Here is a 23,956-nt window from a genome sequence, read left to right as displayed (position 1 = left end):
CCTTTGGACACAGTTGGAATGACACATAATATGTTCACATAATCGTTAGCTGTTACAAGACACAACACTATTGTCTTTGAGGAACAGGGGGTGACTGTAAGCCACAGATGTCACCTGGAACATAGTGTGTGCCACTTGGCAAACAGATCATAATATTACCTGTCACAAAGCCATGTCACCACTCTCATAAACATGTCACTGTACTGTATGTCAACTTTCCAACAGGCGTGACTCACCTGTCCCCAAGGTCCGACCTGCCACGAAGCACAATCCTGCTGCTGACACGTCTGGACTGACTCAGGCTTGGACATAGAGTCACAGAAGCGGTCGTCCAGTCGGTCCTCCGCAAACTGGCACCATGTCTGCCGATGCTTGTACCCTTTCCCACACGTCACCAGGCACTGCAACAACAGTCAACGGGCACAATGAGAAACAGGGGCACATAGATTGACATGTACAGTAGGCTAGCTATGTGTGTACAGTATGTGTTTGTTTGTGTAGGCGCACTCAAAGCCTTTTGAGCTGCTTGGACAGAATGTGTAAACTATACAATAAAGCTAGTTATTACCCCACAAACACTGGTACAGTTATGCACCGTACATGACAAGACATACCAAGGACACTTATTATCAACATTAGGATTTCCTTTGACCCACTTCACTGGCGCTCAGTCATTTTTACATTTTTAATACTTCCTCTTTATATCAGGAGTAGAATTCCTTAGTCAAAAAAATTTAAGATTATTCCCATAATTCTGTCCTGCAAATGTTATTTTTACACTACGTCAGCTGTCAGGTGTAGAATCAGAACCCTGATTTGGCTGCAAACTGGTCGTAGTGTAAAAAGGCCATCTGGGTTCAAAATTCTAACATTTCAAAATTCCTCAATTAACTTCAAATGATAAGTAACATTCCCAAAGCGTAGTCCAAACATTCTCCATATAACTGACCTCAGACCAGTCTCCGGTCTTCCACATGGGACATAGGAACTCATTGCAGTTCTGGACGGTGGTCAGCTTGTCTCTCTGACTGCACTTGCTCTCATCACTTCCCGCCTCAGAAGACTTTCCACACACAGCCGCACGACGCCGGGACCCTCCGCCACAGCTTTTGGAACACTGCAACACCCGCACACACATATTAAGCCTTTTCCTTCTCTTTTTCTAAACCCCCCAAAACCATGACAGGCGGTCTCACCTCTGACCAAGATGAGTACTCCCATCCGCCTGGGTTGCAGTCTCCTTGGCAACTCTCCTTGTCTTCAGGTTTGCGTTGACTGCTGCAGTAACGCTCGTCCACCTTCTGGGTCTTTCCATCGGCACGGCTGAGTTTGGCGCAGTAGATCTCCAGCGTACGATATCCCACTCCACATGGGACTGTACACTCGCTCTTCCTCGCCACATGCCACCTACACAGACAGGAAAGGTCAAAGGTGAAAGACGCTGACAGGATAAAACTGAACTTTGTATCAAACAAATTAAAATAAAATAAAATAAAATAACATTTTATTTGTCACATGCGCCGAATACAACAGGTGTAGACCTTACCGTGAAATGCTTACTTACAAGCCCTTAACCAATAATTCAGCATACATATCAGAGATATAAAGAAAAAAAATCTGCGATACGGACAGGTAAAGCGATTGAGAGTGGTTTAGGTAGTACCTGATTTCACACTCTGCGTTGCAGGGTTCTGTGACCATGGCTGGTCTGGCGACCCCATGGCACCTCTGGTCTGAGACCACCACACGGTCTGACTCTCTACTACACAGGATCTTCCTCTTACGCTCTCCTGATGGGGTGGGAGAGAGGGTTTAGTTCCTTGGTCATGGTCCTGCTGCTTTTAGTTCCTCCAAGTCACTGGCATTGAATTGATAAATTGATTAGCTAGAAAGTTCATGCAAGCTTGTATTCCTTGGGAGTCTAAATCAGCAGGAGTGTGTGCCTCCAGGAGTCGCGTTTGATGTCCCCATTGTTTAAATCATAGCAAAATCAGTTTTTTTCAAAAAGCGTTCTAAGAAACATCACTCTTCCATCTATACCTTCTGTTCTCAATTTTTATAACCAAGCATTATAAGCTGTAAATCAGTAAAACTGGCAGTAAATCCCCATAGATAAATAGAAATGTATTAGTGAAGAAAGACACTACAGGCTCTATTGTCAGCCAGGTGTCAAACGTTAGGTTCCGCAAATTTACCTGTCTAACATCAGCTTACTTGCCCTGAGGTGGGAAGGGTGGGAATATTTGAGGTGTGTCCTTAAAACTAGCGCAAAAGTGACCATTTCATTCAGCGCAAATAGGGAGATTTAAGACTCACCAAAAGCAGGTCTTAGCGGTAACACGGTTGATTATGTCATGGATTTTGACAGCGGAAGCCAGCCTATCCAGCCGTGACGCACAGTGCCCATATGCTCATGGAACAAGAGATATGTGCTTTTTGTGCCTGTGAACCTTGTATTTAGAAACATGAAAAAACAATGTTTTTTCCATTTTGTTTAATTTAATTAGAAACCAAGCATAGCCTTGGGTCTGTTTATTTCTTCTCCTGCCATATCCATTCGCCAAGTAACCAAGACTATCATTAAAGGGTTTGGCTCATGAGACAGCTTTTTAATAAATCTTTATCACCAAAGTGTTATTAAAAGATCAAGTTGGGAGCAGTAAAACAGTAAGCGGACATCCCCTTTTAATCTATGTATTGTAGGCAACTTTATTTTAGCCAGCTCTTAGAATGAGAGATGATGCCAGTGACCCTCGTATTTAGAAACATTTAAGTTATTTTCCTGTAACAATTGCTTGTTTTTCGTTTCATTAGATTAAAAACCAAGTCCTCAGTAGGCTACCCTTACACTACTATAATGAAAGGTGGTTCAGCAGCAATAAGTCAGGTATCTTTCTTATCCTGGCCATGCATAAGCCAAGTAGCCCATCCATAAAAGGTTTCTAAATGGTCTACTAGCGAGGCTTTTGCCGTTTTGCTTTTGCATTATTTACAATTAACATAGTCCTACCTGCATATTCCATTTCGCTGATATCATCCCCATTTCCAGAGTGCCTGTTGTCCGGTTACCAAAAACACAGTCCTCCTTTCTTATTCAAATTATTCAGTCCTATAATGCCATATCAATGATGGATAGGCCTATATTTTGCTTATTGCAAATGTGCCTCACACATAGCCTACAAACATTTTAAAGGGAGCGTAGTATTCTTTATTTCAGGAGAAGAGCGATGCGTAAAGACATGCATGTATGGGTCGTTCCACGAAATGAGTGCCTTTTGAGTCCCTTTCATATTTTCAGTAGAAATTGTGCACCAATATTGTATTTTCAAAGCCTGTTATATTAAATAAATTGCCCTTTAATATACACCACATGGAAAATTTAATAAATCTAACGTGCCACAATTCAGCATTTTGACATGTCCCTCTGTGCACCCTCTGTGACTTAACCCCAACATTTCTCAAAGTTTTCACAATCATTGTAAAGCCTTAGTTATTATGTTGCTTTGACGAAGTCATTTCTGGTGATTGTTATTTATTTATTTAATGTGATTAGTGATCCATAAAAATAAACTGTCCCTCATTTTGAGGTCAACCCTGTTATGTGAACTGAACTCTCATTTTAATATGGTGAAACTATTCCTTTTTAAATATTTTTTTCTAAATAAACATTATAGTCAAACCCTAGTGTAAAAGCAGGTGAGCTGGTTCTAATCTTTTATGCAATTTTCTGGTGTTTTGTGGTGGAAAATTGAGTATATTATGTCAACCCTGTTACCCATAGATAGACAGACTAGAAATGTTTTAACAATTTTAATAGTTTTTGTCAAGCTTTAATTTAATCGCCCCCCTCTCTGTTGCACAGCGGTATTTATGGCTGATTTAAGATTAAATCATCAACCCTGTTATGGACAACCCTGTTACTTTACTTGGCACTTAATAGGCACTTACTATCATCATTTTGTTTATTTAACCTCTTGAGATGGCAAAACATGTTTTTTATTAAGATGAACAGGTGCTCCTTATGACAGAACGTTAAAATTAGGTTAATAAATCACCAAGTTACTCTACTCAAAAGGCACCCAATTGGTGGAACGACCTGTATAGGTGAAGCAAGTACAACAATGTTGACTGCCAAAACTCCAAACATATTTAGTAAAAATGTGATGTATTTTGCTGTTGCTATTATTCGTTACTGTAGCCTATGCTATTTAATAAACGGACTAGGAGGAGAATATTCTGTGCCCCCCAGCCGAATTGGAGTTGATGGCAAAGCAAAAAACGTCAATAAATCAAATCAAATGTTATTTGTCACATGCGCCGAATACAAGCCCTTAACCAACAATGCAGTTTTAAGAAAAATAAGTGTTAAGTTAAAAAAAACATAAGTAAAAATAAAAAAGGAAGAAAAATATAACAAATCTTTGTAGAGCAGCAGTAAAATAACAGTAGTGAGGCTATATACAGGGGGTACCGGTACAGAGTCAATGTGCGGGGGCACAGGTTAGTCGAGGTAATATGTACATGTAGGTAGAGGTAAAGTGAATATGCATAGATAATAATCAGAGAGCAGCAGCAGCGTAAAAAGATGCAAATAGTCCGGGTAGCCATTTGATTAGCTGTTCAGGAGTCTTATGGCTGGGTGTAGAAGCTGTTAAGAAGCCTTTTGGACCTAGACTTGGCGCTCCGATACCGCTTGCCGTGCGGTAGCAGAGAGAACAGTCTATGACTAGGGTGGCTGGAGTCTTTGGCAATTTTTTGTGCCTTCCTCTGACACCGCCTTGTATAGAGGTCCTGGATGGCAGGAAGCTTGGCCCCAGTGATGTACTGGGCCGTACGCACTACCCTCTGTAGTACCTTGCGGTCGGAGGCCGAGCAGTTGCCATACCAGGCGGTGATGCAACCAGTCAGGATGCTCTCGATAGTGCAGCTGTATAACTTTTTGAGGATCTGATGACCCATGCCAAATCCTTTCAGTCTCCTGAGGGGGAGTAGGCTTTGTCGTGCCCTCTTCACGACTGTCTTGGTGTGTCTGGACCATGATAGCTGGTGGGTGATGTGGACACCAAGGAACTTGAAGCTCTCATCCTGCTCCACTACAGCCCCGTTGATGAGAATGGGGGTGTGCTCGGTCCTCCTTTTCCTGTAGTCCACAATCATCTCCTTTGTCTTGATCACGTTGAGGGAGAGGTTGTTATCCTGGCCCCACACGGCCAGGTCTCTGACCTCCTCCCTATAGGCTGTCATTGTTGTCAGTGATCAGTCCTACCACTGTTCTGTCGTTGGCAAACTTAATGATGGTGTTGGAGTCGTGCTTGGCCATGCAGTCATGGGTGAACAGGGAGTACAGGAGGGGACTGACCACGCACCCCTGATGGGCCCCGGTGTTGAGGACCAGCGTGGCAGATGTGTTGTTACCTACCCTTACCACCTGGGGGCGGCCCGTCAGGAAGTCCAGGATCCAGGTGCAGAGGGAGATGTTTAGTCCCAGGGTCCTTAGCTTAGTGATGAGCTTTGAGGGCAGTATGGTGATGAACACTGAGCTGAAGTCAATCAATAGCATTCTCACGTAGGTGTTCCTTTTGTCCAGGTGTGAAAGGGCAGTTTGGAGTGCAATAGAGATTGCATCATCTGTGGATCTGTTGGGGCGGTATGCAAATTGGAGTGGGTTCAGGGTTTCTGGGATAATGGTGTTGATGTGAGCTATGACCAGCCTTTCAAAGCACTTTGTGGCTACAGACGTGAGAGCTACGGGTCGGTAGTCATTTAGGCAGGTTACCTTAGTGTTCTTGGGCACAGGGACTATGGTGGTCTGCTTGAAACATGTTGGTATTACAGACTCAGTCAGGGACAGGTTGAAAATGTCAGTGAAGAAACTTGCCAGTTGTCAGCGCATGCTCGGAATACACGTCCTGGTAATCCGTCTGATTGTTGACCTGTTTAAAGGTCTTACTCACATCGGCTATGGAGAGCATGATCACACAGTCATCCGGAACAACTGATGCTCTCATGCATGTTTCAGTGTTGCTTGCCTCGAAGCGAGCATAGAAGTAATTTAGCTCGTCTGGTAGGCTCGTCACTGGGCAGCTCGCGGCTGTGCTTCCCTTTGTAGTCCATGCTTCCCTGTATTAAAGTCCCTGGCCACTAGCAGCGCCGCCTCTGTATGAGCATTTTCTTGTTTGCTTATGGCCTTATACAGCTCGTTGAGTGTGGTCTTAGTGCCAGCATCGGTTTGTGGTGGTAAAAGGAGCGCGCGTTGTGCCTCACCAGAATCAAGGAGAAAGAGGTGACTACCTTCGATTTTCGGAGCAGGGCACCAATCAAGGGCGTGAATGAAAAGAAGGTAGAGAGTACGTCTGTGTTACTGTTTTTTGATGGGGAGTCGCTCCCTATACATGTCAAGATGGCATATGTGAGTTACACTGTGAGGGCATTTGTCCCCAGGTTACTGCAGTGTTCCAACTGCAAAGCGTTTGGACATGTGTCAAGTGTTTCCAGAGAGTATGACTTGAGTGATTGTTTTGCTGTGGAAGATGATGACGTTGCATGTCGCAATTGTGGTGGGAAGCATGAGTTCCCTGAATGTCCTGTAAAGTTGAAGGAGGCAGAGATCGCTAGGATAAGAGCTGTTCAGCGTGTCTCCTATGCAGAGGCAGAGACACCGAAGTTCAGTGCTGTGGGTTCCGTTCGCAAGGTGCAGGATCCAGATATCCTTGTCGTGAAGAAAGTCAATTTTTTGTAATTTATTGCTATGGTGATAAACTGCACTGCAGGAGTGGATAAGAACTCAAGAAAGATCGATATCATCTTATCTGCAGCTGAACGCTTCTTGGGAATGAAGGATGAAACAGGTGAGGAGCTGCATGGCGTACTGAATGGAGCAGCAGTTCTGTCCCCTCAGGTCACCAGATCTGAGTAGGGCTCTGAGTGTATTTTGAAGGACTGAGGGGTTTTTGTTTGGGATTTCCTCCCTTTTTTATTTCCCACATCCAGTAGTGGGCGGCAATACAACGTTTCAGGTGTAGTCTGCCCTAAAACACTACCGAAGAGGAATAATTTTCAAGAGCGCATAGGCTGGAGTGACATGTTGTCCCAGACTCTGCTAAACTCAGCTATGTGAGGAATTATTGACGCTATGTCAAAGTTAAAGGTGCTCTGTCTTGTTTGAAAGTGGTCCTTTGTAGCTCAGTTGGTAAAGCATGGCGCTTGTTATGCCAGAGTAGTGGGTTTGATTTCAAGGAACACCCATACGTAAAATGTAAGTTGCTTTGGATAAAAGCGTCTGCTAAATGGCATATATTATTATTACTCTGTCTTAGAAGGCAAATGTAGATTCAGTATATTGGCCCTTTAGATTATCTGTTTATTATTTTGACTCTATAAGTCTTTAAGTCAGTGTCCATCAACATCCTGTCAATATTAATAGATCCAATTTTGCACCTGAATTCCATCTGACTCCTGATGCTTCACACCGCACTGACAGCACTGTATGATCCACTGTTCTCCACTATTTCATGAGAAATTCTTAGTACATCATAGAAAACCCTTGGTTGCAGGAGCCTTGGCGACTATAGAGGACTTAATAGTGGTCAGATACAGCCACCTACAGCCTCACCTCCTCTCTCCCTCAACCTTTCACCTTCCTCCACACCTCCTTACCCACACCCCATCACCTTTCACACACTCCTCCACCACCTCAACTCTCCACCAACATCCCCTCATCTTCTCTTTATCCCCCTAACCCATACACCCCTTACGTTCCCTTCCCATCCCTCACCTTGGCAGGGCCTGCTGCAGTCCTGCCAGGGCCCATAGGCGTCCCAGACGAACTGCTGGGGTTTATCCTCGATGGGGATGTTATAGGAGTACCGGACGTCTGGGTTGTACAAGTTACCTACAGAAAGCACCTGAGGAGTGAGAGGAGGGCAGAGGAACAGAACAATCAGTACAGTTCCACTGTTCCATTTGTATCATAACCAAATTAACTGTGTCACCTTCTCAACGGTCAGGTAAGAAGTTGTTACCTGGACAATAATCTCTTCCTCGATGCGGTCAGTGCAGTTGATTCTCTCGATGACGTGGTCGGATCCGCTGTACTCGATGACAGCATTGCCCACTTTGATTTCCCTTTTAAACATGCTGACCACAAACTCGCCATTGAGCAGGAAGTCACCACGACTGTTTGAAACAGCTGCAGAAAAGAGAGAGGAGGTGACACTTACATGGATAAATAAGATGGCAAAAGATTTTGAAAGTACAGTACGGGACAGGGTGAAAAACCACAAGTGTCTTTAATGAGTTCCCTAAACTCCTTTTTCCTTCTCTTGAGGAAATCGAGCAGAGTGTTTGCATGGGCATACTGTAGAGTTGGTTTGAAAAGAGAGTCGGTCAACTGTAAACAAACTTTCACTTAACACAGTGATAAAAACATAGAGCAGCATAACAGCTGATGTTTTCATTTACAGTAAGGCCTGCAACAGAGAGCAGATAAACCTAATTGGGGTAAAATAATCCTACATTCCTACTGGAGGAATCTCAGTCCTCCTGTTCTGTTCATCAGTCAGTCTGCTGCACACATTCACACTAATGCGATTATGGAGCTAATTTCCTGAGTTACTTTCCTCGCCATTTCACACATCACAGTAATGTGGCCACAGAGACCAGCCCACTTCCCACAAGCCCCCTTACCCCCTGTTCCCTCCCTGTTCCCTTTAGGCCCCAGCACACCCGCAGAGAGTCACGCACGCACGCACACGCACATGCACACGCAAACAAAGAAACACCAAGAAACACAAGCATAGTAGCTTTTACGAGCAGCACAGAGAGAATGAAATTACACCCAGAGGGCTATGTGAGTTCTGGGTAATTAACGCGTTAGCATGTGTGCCCCAAACTCTCCAACATGCCAGGTTCAACGGGCCCTCCAAAGCTCTCAGCTGAGGACAGGCAGAACACTACAGTAGCACCACCAACCAGACATAACATATCTGCTCAAGAAGAGAATACTGTTGACACCTCTGAATGTTAGACATACTGAACTTTGACATGACAGACAGTGACAAATCAAATGCTCCAGCTAATGTTAAAATTCCACAGCCAACAAGACCCTAAAAGTGTTTTGATAGTGAGTTTGAGTCTTACCAAGGTAGTTATCGTCCTCTGGTTTCCCTGAGTAGCTGTGTTGACGCACATCAATATTTGTAGCACCACTGGGTATTCTCACCACTTCGTTGTATCCTGCAGCACAACAAGCAGAGGAGAACTCAACGTCTCTGAGTGGACATGACTAGGTCAGTGTTCAGTATATAATGGGATAGTGAAAAGGTTTCAATGACACTTTTTAGTCATTGTGATGACACACAGTTTGAACACCATGACTGGCACTGGGCTCACCATAGCGCACTATGTTGAAGGTGCCTGCCACGGTCTTGCACGAGGAGTTATCACCGCCACACACACCACACTTATCTCTCCTCGCCTTGGAATTCAACACATGGTCACATCCCGCTTGCTGCACAGGGATGAGAAGGAGAAAGGAGAGGAGGATAATGAGGAGAAGGAAGTGGAGGAGAAGAAAGTGTGTGTGGGGGGGGGGGGGGAAGTCAGATGATGAGAGGGAGGGATAAATATCAGTTAGTACTACAGCATGAGTGTCAGGCTGAGGTCGTTAAAGGCTGTGTGTCAGTCTCACCCTGCACAGGCCCTGCACACAGATGTCGTTGGTGTCAGGGCCACATGGCGTGCCGTCGATGACCCGGTCCCTGAGCTGGTAGTAGGCCGTGCTGCCAGCCACCCTGCAGAACAGCTTACAGCGATCCTTCATCTGAACTACAGGACAGAAGAGGAAGGGGGAATGGTGAAAACAGTCCACTGACCACATTAAAGGGGCTAATGAAAATTCAGCTATTTGGATGTTCCAACAAGTTCACATGACTCCTCATGCTATATCACATTGATTCACAGAGCACTCAGAATGCTTTTTGCACTTCTACAGAAAATCTTAGTTAGCTTACAATGGCACTCTTTCTAAAGGCCCAACAGTCCAGTCTATTTTTCTCTGTGTTAGTAAGATGCAAAACCAAGAAGGCTTAAAGAGAGAGGAGATTTTCTTACTTCCGCTGTACTTGGGTACCCAGCGCACGTTAGGAGGTAGACCGTTGATGTTGAAGTGCCGGCCATCGAAGGCAGCACACTGCTCCTCTCTGAAGTCTTTCTTCTGCTTGGAGCAGGGCTCTGAGTTACACGAGCGGAACTTCATCCTGCGCCCCACACAGTACTTCCCCCCGTTCTTGGGCCTGGAGGAAGGTGGTAGATAGACACATCGTCAAATCTGCTGTGACTGTACTTTAGGATTGCTATGGAAAGAATTCATTTAAGGAGGCTTGATGGTATGGTACGTTGACCACGGCAGCTCGTAGGGAGACACAGTCCAGTAGATGTGCATGACTACAAAGACTGTGCTTACACAGGTTGGTTGCACTCGCGCACGGCAATCTTGATGCCCCCGCCACACGTCCGCGAGCAGGAGCCAAATGGAGACCAGCCTCCCCACGCCCCCTCCACAGGGGTGGCGTCGTGCTCCTTGGGAATGCACTGGCCATGTTTACAGTGCTGTGGAGAGAAAGAGAGAGACAGAGACAAAGAGCGAGCAAGAGAGAGAGAGAGAGAGAGAGAGAGAGAGAGAGAGAGAGAGAGAGAGAGAGAGAGAGAGAGAGAGAGAGAGAAAAGAGAGAGGGAGAGAGGGAGAGAGAGAGAGAGGGAGAGAGGGAGAGAGAGAGAGAGAGAGAGAGAGAGAGAGAGAGAGAGAGAGAGAGAGAGAGAGAGAGAGAGAGAGAGAGAGAGAGAGAGAGAGAGAGAGAGAGGAGAGAGGCGGGAGAGAGGCGGGAGAGAGAGAGAGAGAGAGAGAGAGAGAGAGAGAGAGAGAGAGAGAGAGAGAGAGAGAGAGAGAGAGAGAGAGAGAGAGAGAGAGAGAGAGAGAGAGAGAGAGAGAGAGAGAGAGAGAGAGAGAGGGAGAGAAGGAGCATGATAGTATGAAACTTTAGTCTGCACACTGGCAACACATCTAACTGAAAGAACTTCACAACCTCCTTTGACGTTAATCTGGAAATAATTACAAAACGACTGGAAAAAGACGGAACCCAAAAAGAGCCCCATTACAAATGTGTCTGTCTGAGAGGAAGTTATATGTTTCAGGTTATAGCGGAGGATCCATTTCCCTTGGCGACAACGACTGCATTCTAAACAGCGGCAACCTCGGTGTTGAAGGGTTGAGCATAGCATAGGCTTGGCATGAGGTTGGTTTGTGTGCAGGAATACAATGTGTAAACAGAGCAGGCTCTGAACATATGTGCTATGGGACATCAGCAGCCCTTTTATATCAGACAGACAGGCAGGAAGTGAAGGGTTTGGTGCAGGGCCTAATTAGAAGCTACACTAAACCAGGAATGGAGAGGGAAATCTCCACAAGCCTCCATTCACAGTTCCACCATAAGCCTATTATTGCCTAATAATAATACCGTCTCTGAAGCAAACAAACCCATGTTTAAACAAATGGAGGAATTTGGAGCAACTGCCACATACGTCCCACTCATGTTCAATTACGAGTTTATATCGAGTCTTTATTGGTGAATTGATTTCTTGGCAGGTTTCTGTGAACTTGTTATTTTCTTTTGTCATTTGGGCTTTTGAAAAAATACATTTTATAGTTGTGAGTCATTTAAATAGCAGCAGGAACAAAGAAAGTTACAATCTAAGTTTCCTTTGTGGTTATTTATGGGGTGTATTTTGACAGTTCATAACATTGAATGTTTCCAGTATGCTCCAGCAAAGTGATAAAGCTGGCTTGGGGTATATGTGAGTGTGTTTGTGTGTTCATACACAGATATGTATGAAACTATTTTAGTCTCTCTCTCTCTCTGTGTGTGTACACACTACATAAGTATCTGGTGCTAGTCTCACTCTATCTTTCTCTTCATCTCACCCGTTCTATTTATCCCCATCTGTCCATTTCCTTCCCTCTCCCTATCAGATCCTTTCATCTTGCGGTACATCTCTCTGGTACTTGCCTTTCCTGGAGAGCACTCGGTCCCGTCGGCCCAAGGCATGTGTTGGGTCCTGCAGCCCCTCTGGGCCCCCTCTGGGCTGGTGCACCACAGTCTGCGGCACTGGACCTGGAGAACATTCACACACACAACACAACACACACACACACACACACACACAACACAACACACAGTTACCATTCCCTTGCCTAAGCCCCATCCACAAACACAGACACAGTGCTATATACTCTTCCATGTCTTACAAGGCATGTGCCCTTTAAACAAAGCCTGGAGCTTAGCCCTGAGAAACATCAAGCCCAGCGGTTTGCAGGGCACATTCAATCACAGCAGGAGTAGCATGTAAACAAATGCTTTAACACATACTGTACAGAAGGCCTAGCTGAGAGATAGCCAACTGAGACAGAATAAGGTGACTCTAGTATAGAATGTCTGGAGCCATCGACTATAGTAATGTAGGACTAGACAGTGAACTGTCATTTGAATTCTGCGTGGTCCATTCTCTTACCATATATGGGCACACCTGTGTCCCCGGCCCAAATATCAATTCACATTGTTTATTGACATTGTATATCCGTCCAGGCAGCTGCTGCGACAGACTGTATGGCCTAGAAATGGGCTCATCAAGTAAGCACTCGCCATACCCTGTGCTATTAAGAAATAAAAATAAATTGACTTAAAGAAAAAAGGAAAAAAAACAAAGACACAAACAGACAGAAAACACACTCAGTACAGATGGAGAGGTAGTATTCTGTACAATAACAGAACCCCTACTGTACGTAATACAAGGCTATTCCTATGAAAACAAGAGCTGGAGCTCTATTCAATCAAAAACTATATATGGAAGTAATAAACATTCCAAATATACACTAAAAACACAGAAGTTATGTTGTTTTCCTTTAACGCAGAAATGTTCAGATATCAGTTTTGATTGAATAGCTGACCGGTCATTTAACCCTTACTGCAATAAGTGTGCGGTGCTACTAATGCTAACGACAATAACACTTCTCCATAATGACATGCATGTATAAAATAGAAAACAATGGCTGTTACATACTCAAGGAACTCTGTGATGTATTTCCTGCTACACTTGGACCACATCCAGGGGTTAGTGTAGTAGTTGAGTGTGGGCGCCATCACATGCTGCTGCATTTTAACCCCCTCCTCTTTGCACTTGTTGCTGTCATCATGGGGCATGTTGAATCTGTCAGGGGGCCAAACCACAAGTGAGAACATATATTTACCACAACACACAGGTCTAACCCACCATCAATAGACCTACATGTTGGGCTGATTGCTAAACTAACCACTAAATGACCAGTTTTGGGAGATTTGTTTGACTGTGGTAAATAAATCATCATCCTTTAGGCATCCAGGGTTAACTGACTGGGCTGGTTGGGGTTAACATTAGCAGCAGGTCTGTGCAGGGGCCAGTGTCTGGGAGAGTAGGGTCACAGAGGATAGGTATTATATAGTATGGTACCTCTCTCCTATGGTACTGTAATGTACCATATGGTACCTCTATGGTACAATATGACAGGTAGGTACTGTATTCCACCAAGCTTTGTCGCTAAGCAGACTTGACGGCGCTTGATGCCAATAAGAATGGATTTCAACAATCCCACCTTTTGTGTGTGGCAAGAAATATTATTTGTCTAAGACACGAGGGTTGTTAAAGTCTGTAACAGTCTCCAATGTAGCAGCCTGGGGTTGTATTGCCAAGCTGGATGAAGGCTGGCTGGCTGGTGCATGCTGACTTGGGATGTTGCACATGCAGACTTAGGTATTAAAGCTTGGGGACATTTTAAGAGGAAAACCAGGGCCACATAAGACACCTGCCTGAGATAGCATGACTAATACAGCTTTAAAATTGTGATTACATGAAATCAATCAAAGAATAAAGAGCATGCAGTACTCACACATGGCCTAGTTCATGGGCGATAGTGAATGCAGTGCTGAGCCCATTATCCTCACTAATACTGCAGCTTCTGTATGGATCACACACTGTGCCTAGCTCTGCAAGCCCTGCAAACCAAGAGTATCACCATCTCATCATCATATTTGTTATGAGAGCATCGTCATCATCATCATTATATTGTCATCAGCACCATCAAAACCAGAATCATTATAAGTACATCAATATGATTATGAAACTGTCATCAATCAAACGTTATGTTGTACAGTCTGTATTGCATGTTTATTGAGAGCTCCTCTTACCTAAAGTGTCACACTTGTCCCGCGCTCGGCAGATGTCTTGCCTGTTAAGAACACACATATGGAAGTTATGTCACTGGTTTCACATCCCAAAACTGGGACACCAGAGACGCCTTATGTCAACTAGTGTATTCTTTTATATCAACAAAAGACAACATATTGCAGCGAATTCAGGGGGTAGCGACAGTGACTGTCAACCCAACACTTTAGCCATTACCCCAAGAGATGGTGATGAAAATGTCTGTGTCGTGGTGGGAGTGACAGTGTACCTGGTGATGAGAATGGCTGTGTCGTGGTGGGAGTGACAGTGTACCTGGTGATGAGAATGGCTGTGTCGTGGTGGGAGTGACAGTGTACCTGGTGATGAAAATGTCTGTGTCGTGGTGGGAGTGACAGTGTACCTGGTGATGAGAATGGCTGTGTCGTGATGGGAGTGACAGTGTACCTGGTGATGAGAATGGCTGTGTCGTGGTGGGAGTGATGGTTCTCATCTTGGTGATTTTGCCTCTGTTGCCAGATACAGAAGTTCTTTAAAGTGGTCTGTGCATTGAAGGAAATGGTTGGGCCATCCTACAGCAGAGAGTACAAGGGAGAGGTTTACAGTACTGTTATGTGCTGCTGGAACTGATGAATGAATGCAATGCTTTGATCTTCTCTGAAATGGATTAGAGTTGTAATCTTACCAGCTCATTGTTTATTATGACTAACTTCACAATCACAATATTAATAAGATTTCCGATGCTGGGATCCTTGTAGATGGAAGACACCTGAAGGGTAAGATTATAGACACACAAATGTTTTTACATCAATACATTTCAGTATCCAGCATACATTAAACCCCTTAGGAGTCTACTCAATCAGTGGTTCAGATATTCTATATCAACATGCAGTTTTAAGGGAAGAAAAACCTGGACTCATAGTCCTATTTGAGAGGTTGATTATGGCTGCAGTCAGATCCTGTGGAGAATGCAGACGGCCAGGATCAGAATATAGGCTAGTTTAGCTACCCCCTAGGCACTCAGCCACAGACGCCTGAGGAAGCATTTATTGAAGTGGACAGGAGGATGCCATCTATGCGACATACCTGAGCTTATTTTTACACATTCATCAAAGCTCTCAGGCAGGTCCACCTCATGCTGCCCCTCTCCTGACCGTTAGACAATTTTTGTTTAGTCCTTCCCTGGGCTGCCCTTTCCCTCTGAGCCCTCTGCCTGCCTCCCAATGTCCCGGGACAGAAAAGAAGACAGCCCCTTTCCCCTACAATCAAAGCTGGCTGGCTGGCTTGCGGTCGGTTAACTGAGCAGAACTTACGATAGACATTAACGTGAGTATGTAGTGCTGAAGGTTGCTCCCGTGATGTTCCACCATTTTGCTGTCTGCTACCACCATGACTTCTACAAAGCGGGGATAGGAGAGGAAGCGCTTTGATCTCCTGTGAGGTCCTGAGTCACCGCTGCTGTCATTAGCTGGCCGTCTGCTGCTCTCTCTCTCTGTTCTGGAGAAGGGATCGGCAGTCAGGCCTGCAGACAGGCTGTCCAGGTCATTCAGCATGCTGCTGCTGCTGCTGGACAGCAGACGTCTCTTCACCTTGTCGCTGTTCCTCTTGTGTCTGTGTTTATGTCCTGGAAAAGAGATGGTCCAATATAAACCACAAGCTTATACTGCAAGCTTGCATCACAGGCTATTGCATTTATCATACAATCAACTCACATTCTCTTCCTTGAAAGCACTGTTTTTACTACTAGGGAATGCTTGTGAATGCATACAAAGTAAATATGCTGCTGCTCTTCTTTAATATTATTGCTGAAGGAATTAGTCAAAATGAATGAGTTGAGGTCCAAGGGCCTGGAGAGAGAAGGAGTGAAGAGGAGGAGAGATGAGGGGGTGGGGGGGGTTCACTTTAGGTAAGCCTGGCACTCGGCCACACACTAAAGATGGAGCAAAACCCCAACACATTAAGGAGGAGCGCCAGGGACTGGATGCCAGACTACACTGACTTTTAGTTTTTCAGGGGTTGAAGGGTGACTTCTGAGTCTGATTTTAATCTTGAGATGACAACCAAACGCAATGGAGTAGCACCAGTACCTCTTCACTCTTGTTTTCTTAGAAGAAAGATCACTAAATCTACACCAATTGCAATGCAACACCAGTCATAGAAAAAGGACTCTGTCTCCAGCACAAAGGTTGAACTGTTTCTGTTAACCATGATTCTTATCAGAATTAAACATATTCCCTCATTGAAAATCCAGAGCTACAAAGGGCCTTTGTAAAAGCCTACACAATGTCTTATATTCATCCCCACTTGTTAAAAACATACTCAAATGTATTTCTAAGACTTAATATTCATGTACAAGTCATACAATCTGAAATGTAACACACACAAGCAAACACACACTCAGGGGGTTCTCAGGGCCGAGGAGTTATCAAACACCACCTTCCTCTCAAAGGAACCCAAACACTCATCCTCAGCTCCTAATCGCCACAATCATACACAACCCTGCCATTTCAACTTCAAATCCTTCTATGTACACACTACACACACACGCACACGCACTCACACACACACACACACACATGCACACACGCACACACATGCGCACACACACACACACCCTATCACAAAGACCTTTCTTAGATGTGGAAAACAACTACGTGCAGTGACATTTCTTGCATATTACTCTAAACCAATATAATTCAGATTTATTTTCATAGTAATGAATACTTAAATGTTTGAAGTTGGCATCACTTTCATACAATACAATTTACAGTGTCTTCATGGCAGTGGGCCTATCGTGTTTTCTTACCAAAGGACTACAGGAAGTGCTAGAGTCAACAGGAACTTGTGGCAATAAACTGAGATTTGGCGATACTAGGAAGAACTTCCAAAATGGTCTTCCTGTGCCTGAGCTGAAAAAGCACCTAGTTACAGTAGAATTGCTTGGTAAATTAGAGGTGAGATGCATCCATATCCTGCCCTTTTCACTTGAAAACATGAATAACCTCTGACCTTTTGCACATGCATTGTAGTGTGCATTCCATCTGGATACAACTCTCTGTCATCAGTTGTTCATGTGAGGTTGCTGTGCAACAATTTGTTTGACTGAATGATGGTGGGATCATACGAATGAATCCATACAGTTACATTGTCTATCAGATATGTCAGTCACTAAGAACCACTCATAACTTGTTATACTGTATCTGCCTTACAACATTCATTTACAACTTTGAACTAGTTCTTACTGTATTTCCTCAGTTTTATGAGCCAAATGATGCCACTGCTTTACACCAAAGTCTAAACATGACATCACAGTAGTATGGTCATGCCTGTAATATTAAAATGACTATAAAAAGTTCCTATCGCAAATTATATACTGAAGTTTTAGGATATATTACTGTATATGAGAGACAACGATTCTCCTTCCTTGCTTACGTCTGTTGGAACTCATTAAAGGCCAGGTAACAAGTAATTTTTTTTATCAGGGAGAATGAGACACACACACACACACACAGTTGACTCACTGGCTTACTCAATGAAACTGACTCACCTAGCTCTAGCTCTCTCTTTCTCTGTGTGTGTGTGTGTGTGTGTGTGTGTGTGTGTGTGTGTGTGTGTGTGTGTGTGTGTGTGTGTGTGTGTGTGTGTGTGTGTGTGTGTGTGTGTGTGTGTGTGTGTGTGTGTGTGTGTGTGTGTGTGTGTGCGTGTGTGGATGAGTGTGTGTGCGTGTCCAAAATCCTCCTGACAAACTCTATAACACACAAAAAAAACAAATATCCGACCAAACATCTCCATTACTCTCATAATTTCAATGTACCTGATGTGTCACAAGCAGTGTCCTCCCCAGCTGCCTCTTTCTCAGAGGCGTTCTTCCTGTACACAATATGAGGTTTGGTATGTTCTTCTTCATAGTGTTCTCCATTGTAGCTGTGAAGGGGCTCCACAAAATATTCCCCTTCCGGTGACCTGAAAGTGCCAAGCTGAGGGGGAGAAAAAAGGAATGGTTTGAAATAAGTGCAGTAACATTGGAGCGTACTGCATTGACACACTCCACAGAGTAGTGGGAATGGTCCTTGTCAGGGCCCCCACTGGCTAGGCTTTCATTCACAGCTATTCATTTTATGATTATGTGGTGAAATACATGTATTTGCATGCATATTAGTAAAATGGTCCCTGAAAAAGAGAGGAAAAAGGAGAAGAATGAGGCCTATGATGCCTATCAGAAAACAGTGTGACTCTTATTGTTTGTTTCTTGGCACTGTTTGCAGACTCGATGGAAGCCTTGTTATATTTCACAGGCAGTGCTACTAGTTAACTTGGAGGTCAAAGATACACCAGACATGCGAAGTGCCAAGCTAAGCAATGTGGAAATAGCACTTATTTCTAATCTAGATTGAATTGGACAATGCTGCACTGGGCAATGCTACAGACCAATAGGGTGGCCCACAGTGAGCATAATTCGCCATGAAAATATATTTCATTGTTTATGTATGATGAAAAGATTGAAACCACCTCAAAGTAGTGAAAAGGGAATCTCACAAATATACTGTAGGTCTGCTGTATGCAAAATGTAATGACTATTAGGAATATTCACAATTGTGCTCAAATGCACACAAGATATAATGACCAACTATTGATTTAGTTGTGGGAGCCACTCACATTATTATGGAGGATGACTCATCTAATATTAAAATGCAAAGTGGAATTGAAATGAGATTTCTCTCTTTGCCCCACGGCAGCTAACTTCGTGCATTTTACATTTTAGTCATTTAGCAGACGTTCTTATCCAGAGCGACTTACAGTTAGTGAGTGCATACATTTTCATACTGGCCCCCCGTGGGAATCGAACCCACAACCCTGGCATTGCAAATGCCATGCTCTACCAACTGAGCTATGGAGCAAAGAGAGAAATGGGCAGTTCTATAGCTAATCACATGCTATTCTACACATTTTGCCATGAGGCTGAGAATGTTTTTGTTGCTGTTTTAAAGCTAATGGCCTGCAATTCTACACATTTTGCCATGCACACAAACAAATGTGGGTTCCTCAAAGGTTCTTTGGGAAGGGTGATGGTTCTATGTGGAACCATAATGACTCAAATTCTTTGCTCTTTTAGTGATATTTAAAATGTAGGGAGGGGGAATATATGGGGGATTGGAAGTGATGCAGACAATTACATTGATGGAAGCTACAATCTATCTGCATATTAAAGCTGCTCTACCCCCAATTTATATATATATATATATATATATATATATATATATATATATATATATATATATATATATATATAATTGTAGGGTAGGCGGCCCATTCAAATATTTTGGGGCGTGGTTTGCGCGCAGCTCTTTTTGTGCAACCGTGAGTGAGAGAGTCATTCCAGTTTATCTCATGTGTTGTGTTATGCCATTGCATATTATAAATTACTATGGCCAATGACACTGGCTTGTGAGACCCTCCTGTATGGCCTTGTGCCAATTGAGAACAGTTGACTAAATCAGTGAATGGTTCTCAATTATTTTCTCAGATACTCCCAGCTTTTCCAGAGGTGGTGCACTTGATTCAACTTGTCAATTAGCACAATAATAACACCAATGGAATTTTAACAGTATAATATGGGTGACCAAAATTAAAAACCATGTATGGTTCTCCAAAAGGATTTACAGGTTCTTTATAGAACCATTCTCCATAAAGGTTATACAAAGAACCATAAAAAAAGGTTCTATATAGCCTCAAAAAGTATTGTAACCATAGCAGAACCCTTTTTTGGTGCTATATAGAACCATTTTAATGGCACCATACAGGTTCCATTTAGTACCTTATGAGCATGTTTCTTTATTGAACCTTCAACAAAGGGTTCTATATAGCACCAAAAAGGGTTCCGCTATGGTTACAAGCCAAAGAACCCCTATCTGGTACTATTTAGAACCATCATGTTTTTGTGTGTGGGGCAGAGAGGACAATTAGCTCAATTTGTTTTATAGCTCATCTCATGCTATTCTACACATTTAGCATTTTTAAAGCTAATTAAAGCTAAAATAGAGGCGTGTTGACTAGGCTTGGGCGGTATACCGTATATACCGTATATACCGTATGCCGGGGTATTTGGAAATAGAAAAGGGATGTTTTTTTAATACCGTCAATACCATTGAAACCATTTCTTTGAAGTTGTTTTATTTATTATTTAAATATTTGTAGCTAATTTTTAAGTAAATACCTGCAGTCTTGTGTAATATGTTAGGTGATAAAGAAGATTGCACTCTTAATTTCACCTGTCACATAATTTTTCATTACGAAGCTTACCGGTAGTACCCAGTCACATGGTGTTTGTTTACAAGCACACAACGACGAGAGACCCGGAGCCTTGTGTGTCACTCACTGTTGTGCAGCACGCGCCAGGTGATCTAGTGACAGTATGGAATTCACAACTAAATGTTGGATAAAGTTGTGTGTGTCAACTGTAGGGGTGCCCATGTTACTGGGGATCGGAAGTGTCCGGTGCGAGAAAGGCAGTTTGAGGTGGCAAGAGTCAGAGTAGTGCAGAAAGTGTTGTATGCTGAGGCAGTGAAGAAAGTAGAGGATGGGTTAAGGGATCCCTGTGAGTAGTAGATCTGTGCCAGTACAGATGGATAGGCCAACGAGTGACATACTTTTCAGTAAGATTGGCTTATAAGCGTTCATAGCAATGGTTATTAACTGTACTGCAGAAATGGAACGTAAATCACAGAAAATTGATGTTGTGGTTGCAGCTGCAGAGAAGTACTTGGGTGTACGAAATTTGACATCAGAAGAGTTACAGGGTGTGTTTAGTGGTGGTGTCCTTTCCTCTGCAGGAGCAGATAGGGACAAAGTAGTGGGTTTTTAAATGAGTGTAGGGTTAGTTGGAAGGTTGTTTTATTATTTGTTTTTATTTTTATTTTCCCCATTTCCAATTTTGTATCACAAAGTATAATGGATTTATACTATCGTCCAGTTGGGGGCGGTAATGCAAAATATTGGATGCCAACCGCCGTTAAACCCCACAGAAGAAGAAGAAGACCACTAACCGTTTGCCAGCTTTACATTTTATAACTATTCCAAATGAAATCAATTTTTATTTGTCACATGTGCCGAATACTACATGTGTAGACCTTACCGTGAAATGCTTACTTTCAAGCCCTTACAAGCTTATTGGGGTTGTGGCTTTCAGTAAGTTATTTTTGGCAACCCAGAGTGAATGTCATTCCAGTTAATCTGTTCTGTTATATTTAATCAAATCTGACTAACCCGGTGCAACGCTCGCTATGAATTACAGTATATCTGATGGTGTTTGCATGTTTAGGTAAAAAGACAAATAATGTCCCGTTTGGAACACTGACAAGTAAAGAGCATTATTATTATATATTTTTTTGCTCAATCTGATTGGGTGGGGCTGGCTCCCCTGAGTGGATATAATTCATAATGTATCAGTGGTCATATACCTGCTTCCGACTGTTTCCCTGTGAATAGGTCCAGAGCAAGTAAAAGTCCTTAGATGTATATGAATTAATAGCCTATACATGCTTGAATCATTTAAACTTTCTAATAGTACATTTTATTGGCCTGAACCACACCCATAGACCAACATTAACTTTGTTTTATTTTAATGTCAAATGATCTCCCCAATCTATCTAGGCTTATGGTGCAGGCAAGTCCCATTTGTTTAATTTGTGATGACCTCAATGATATTCACATGGGGAATTTAACTGTTATTATTACAATCTGTAAGTATCAATCGTGTAACTCAGTTGGTAGAGCATGGCGCTTGCAACGCCAGGTTTGTGGGTTCGATTCCCACGGGGGACCAGTATGAAAAAAATAAAAATGTATGCACTCACTAGCTGTAAGTCGCTCTGGATAAGAGCGTCTGCTAAATGACTTAAATGTTTAAAAAAAATCAACTCCACACAACGTCATGCATGCATGGAGATAATGTCCCTGTCTGAGACTCAATCGTGATGACGTCAGCACCACTGGCGCGCCCTCTGCACTGATGTGCGTAGCGTAGGACGTCACCGGCTACCAGAGAAGCGTGCATGCAGAGTATGATGGCTGAAGTTGAGGAGCAGAATGAGACTACTAGGCTCAAAGTTATTTATGTGAGCAGCTCATTTTAAGATACAAGAGCTAACATAATGGCTCTCTCTCACTAACAGTCACCACTTTTAAGTTGAACACAAATGCACAAGGCTGGAAAAACGCGCTTTGTGCAGAGGTAGAAATGCACTCCATTACCAGGGTAAGGTTCCCCTAATGTTCTCATGTTGTCATAGTATTACAACAGCTGTATAAACTATTAGTGTTACAGTTTCATATCTGGTCAGATAACAGGTGCGCCTATCGTAGTGCAGAGAGACGTTGTATCACACTGTATCAAGGGAGGGCTACTCAAAGTGCTTGGACTCACCAATCCAGAGCAGAGACTGATGACTGCGGTGTGCTCCGTTTGAGCATTCACATGTCCTTTATAGAAGCAGTGCTGATACTCCGTATCCTCCTCTGCCTCCTCCGGGGTGAAATCCGTTATGTTACCTATAGGTGCTCCAAGTACTGTCACAGTGTATAGCGGAGCGATAAATCCTGACTCGAGTGTCAGGTTGAGGTGATAGTGCTGTCCAAACGCAGATATTTTGTAATGGATTGATGGCGAGACCCAATGAACAGAGGAGTTGCCTGGGCTATCCTCCACACTCCGCTTTTTCCGTTTGAAGTGCACGCTCGTGGGAAAGTTGTCACCGGCTTCATTCACACGCGCCGGAGTTACAATCTCATATGCGCCAAGCTGCTCGGAAACTTTAGCTGGTGAAGAAAGCCATGGTACAACGGGTATAGAATTAGCAATGGTAATAATAGGCTTATAATAATAATAATAATAATAATAATAATAATAATAATAATAACAATAATGTTATATGAGTTAATTACGTTTGCCTCTGTGAAGTGAAGTCATTCAAGAAACATAAGATCATTATAAATGCATTGCAAGTCATGTGCTTTGCTGATCCTGAAAAAAGTCATTCATTCTCTGTCTGCCGGTTAGCCTACAAAATAGCACATCACATGGTCATTTTTTTGTTGGTAAATCGAAATACGTTACCTTTTCTTGAACTCAATAGCGATCTCCCCGTGGATGCCACTACATTCAAAAAGTCAGGGAGAAATAGCAAAAACCCTAGTCCCCAAAACAGCATATGCATGATTGTCCACGTTAAGTAGAGAGCGCCACCCCGAATATAGTATTTCTCCTTCACTGCCCGTGCTCCGGTCACTCGGTCTTACCACCGTATTCAAACTCTCAAGTGCGCGCCACATCCAAATCGATTATCCTTGACTCTTGGGTGGGGGGTTTCTCACCTGTAACGTGTGTTGGGTCGTGAGCGGTTCGCAGATACCCTGGCGAACATGCTTACTGCAGAGAGACGGGTCGGAGAGACAACTGTGGTGGGCTACACTGCACACACCACAGACTGCTGATTTCGGGGCGGGATTAGTGAAAGGTACATTACTGGAGCACGCCCTTATAAACAAGCCACAACCCATTTCTGTGACATACATACAGAATTCACTTAGGCCTACAGTATGATTGTGGTATCACTGAAATTACTCGAGTTAAACATGTTCAATTATGATTGCTGGCGGTGGTGGAGCTGTTCTTTAACTGGAAACCATGAAG

At 43.4% G+C, this 23,956-nt stretch overlaps 1 protein-coding gene across 1 annotated transcript in view; it reads right to left on the bottom strand.

The window, feature by feature from the left end:
* Positions 1 to 23,699, bottom strand: part of LOC123492030 (A disintegrin and metalloproteinase with thrombospondin motifs 9-like) — an 85,291-nt gene extending 61,592 nt beyond the window's left edge. The window contains exons 1-22 of the mRNA XM_045223681.1: positions 23,381 to 23,699; positions 22,691 to 23,082; positions 18,083 to 18,245; positions 15,582 to 15,892; positions 14,954 to 15,037; positions 14,716 to 14,840; positions 14,274 to 14,314; positions 13,976 to 14,081; positions 13,114 to 13,260; positions 12,565 to 12,706; positions 12,063 to 12,167; positions 10,463 to 10,608; positions 10,111 to 10,292; positions 9,689 to 9,825; positions 9,391 to 9,508; positions 9,139 to 9,234; positions 8,022 to 8,188; positions 7,775 to 7,904; positions 1,664 to 1,790; positions 1,197 to 1,407; positions 950 to 1,117; positions 237 to 401 (exon numbers count right to left, since the gene is read on the bottom strand). Of these exons, the coding sequence (XP_045079616.1) occupies positions 237 to 401; positions 950 to 1,117; positions 1,197 to 1,407; positions 1,664 to 1,790; positions 7,775 to 7,904; positions 8,022 to 8,188; positions 9,139 to 9,234; positions 9,391 to 9,508; positions 9,689 to 9,825; positions 10,111 to 10,292; positions 10,463 to 10,608; positions 12,063 to 12,167; positions 12,565 to 12,706; positions 13,114 to 13,260; positions 13,976 to 14,081; positions 14,274 to 14,314; positions 14,716 to 14,840; positions 14,954 to 15,037; positions 15,582 to 15,892; positions 18,083 to 18,245; positions 22,691 to 23,082; positions 23,381 to 23,480 (3,363 nt within the window). The 5' untranslated portion in view covers positions 23,481 to 23,699. The remainder of the gene's footprint in view (positions 1 to 236; positions 402 to 949; positions 1,118 to 1,196; positions 1,408 to 1,663; positions 1,791 to 7,774; positions 7,905 to 8,021; positions 8,189 to 9,138; positions 9,235 to 9,390; positions 9,509 to 9,688; positions 9,826 to 10,110; positions 10,293 to 10,462; positions 10,609 to 12,062; positions 12,168 to 12,564; positions 12,707 to 13,113; positions 13,261 to 13,975; positions 14,082 to 14,273; positions 14,315 to 14,715; positions 14,841 to 14,953; positions 15,038 to 15,581; positions 15,893 to 18,082; positions 18,246 to 22,690; positions 23,083 to 23,380) is intronic.
* Positions 23,700 to 23,956: the final 257 nt, after the last annotated feature.

This window comes from Coregonus clupeaformis, chromosome 12, assembly GCF_020615455.1.
Source record: "Coregonus clupeaformis isolate EN_2021a chromosome 12, ASM2061545v1, whole genome shotgun sequence".
Lineage (NCBI taxonomy): Eukaryota > Metazoa > Chordata > Actinopteri > Salmoniformes > Salmonidae > Coregonus > Coregonus clupeaformis.
This window is presented reverse-complemented; position numbering and strand designations above follow the sequence as displayed.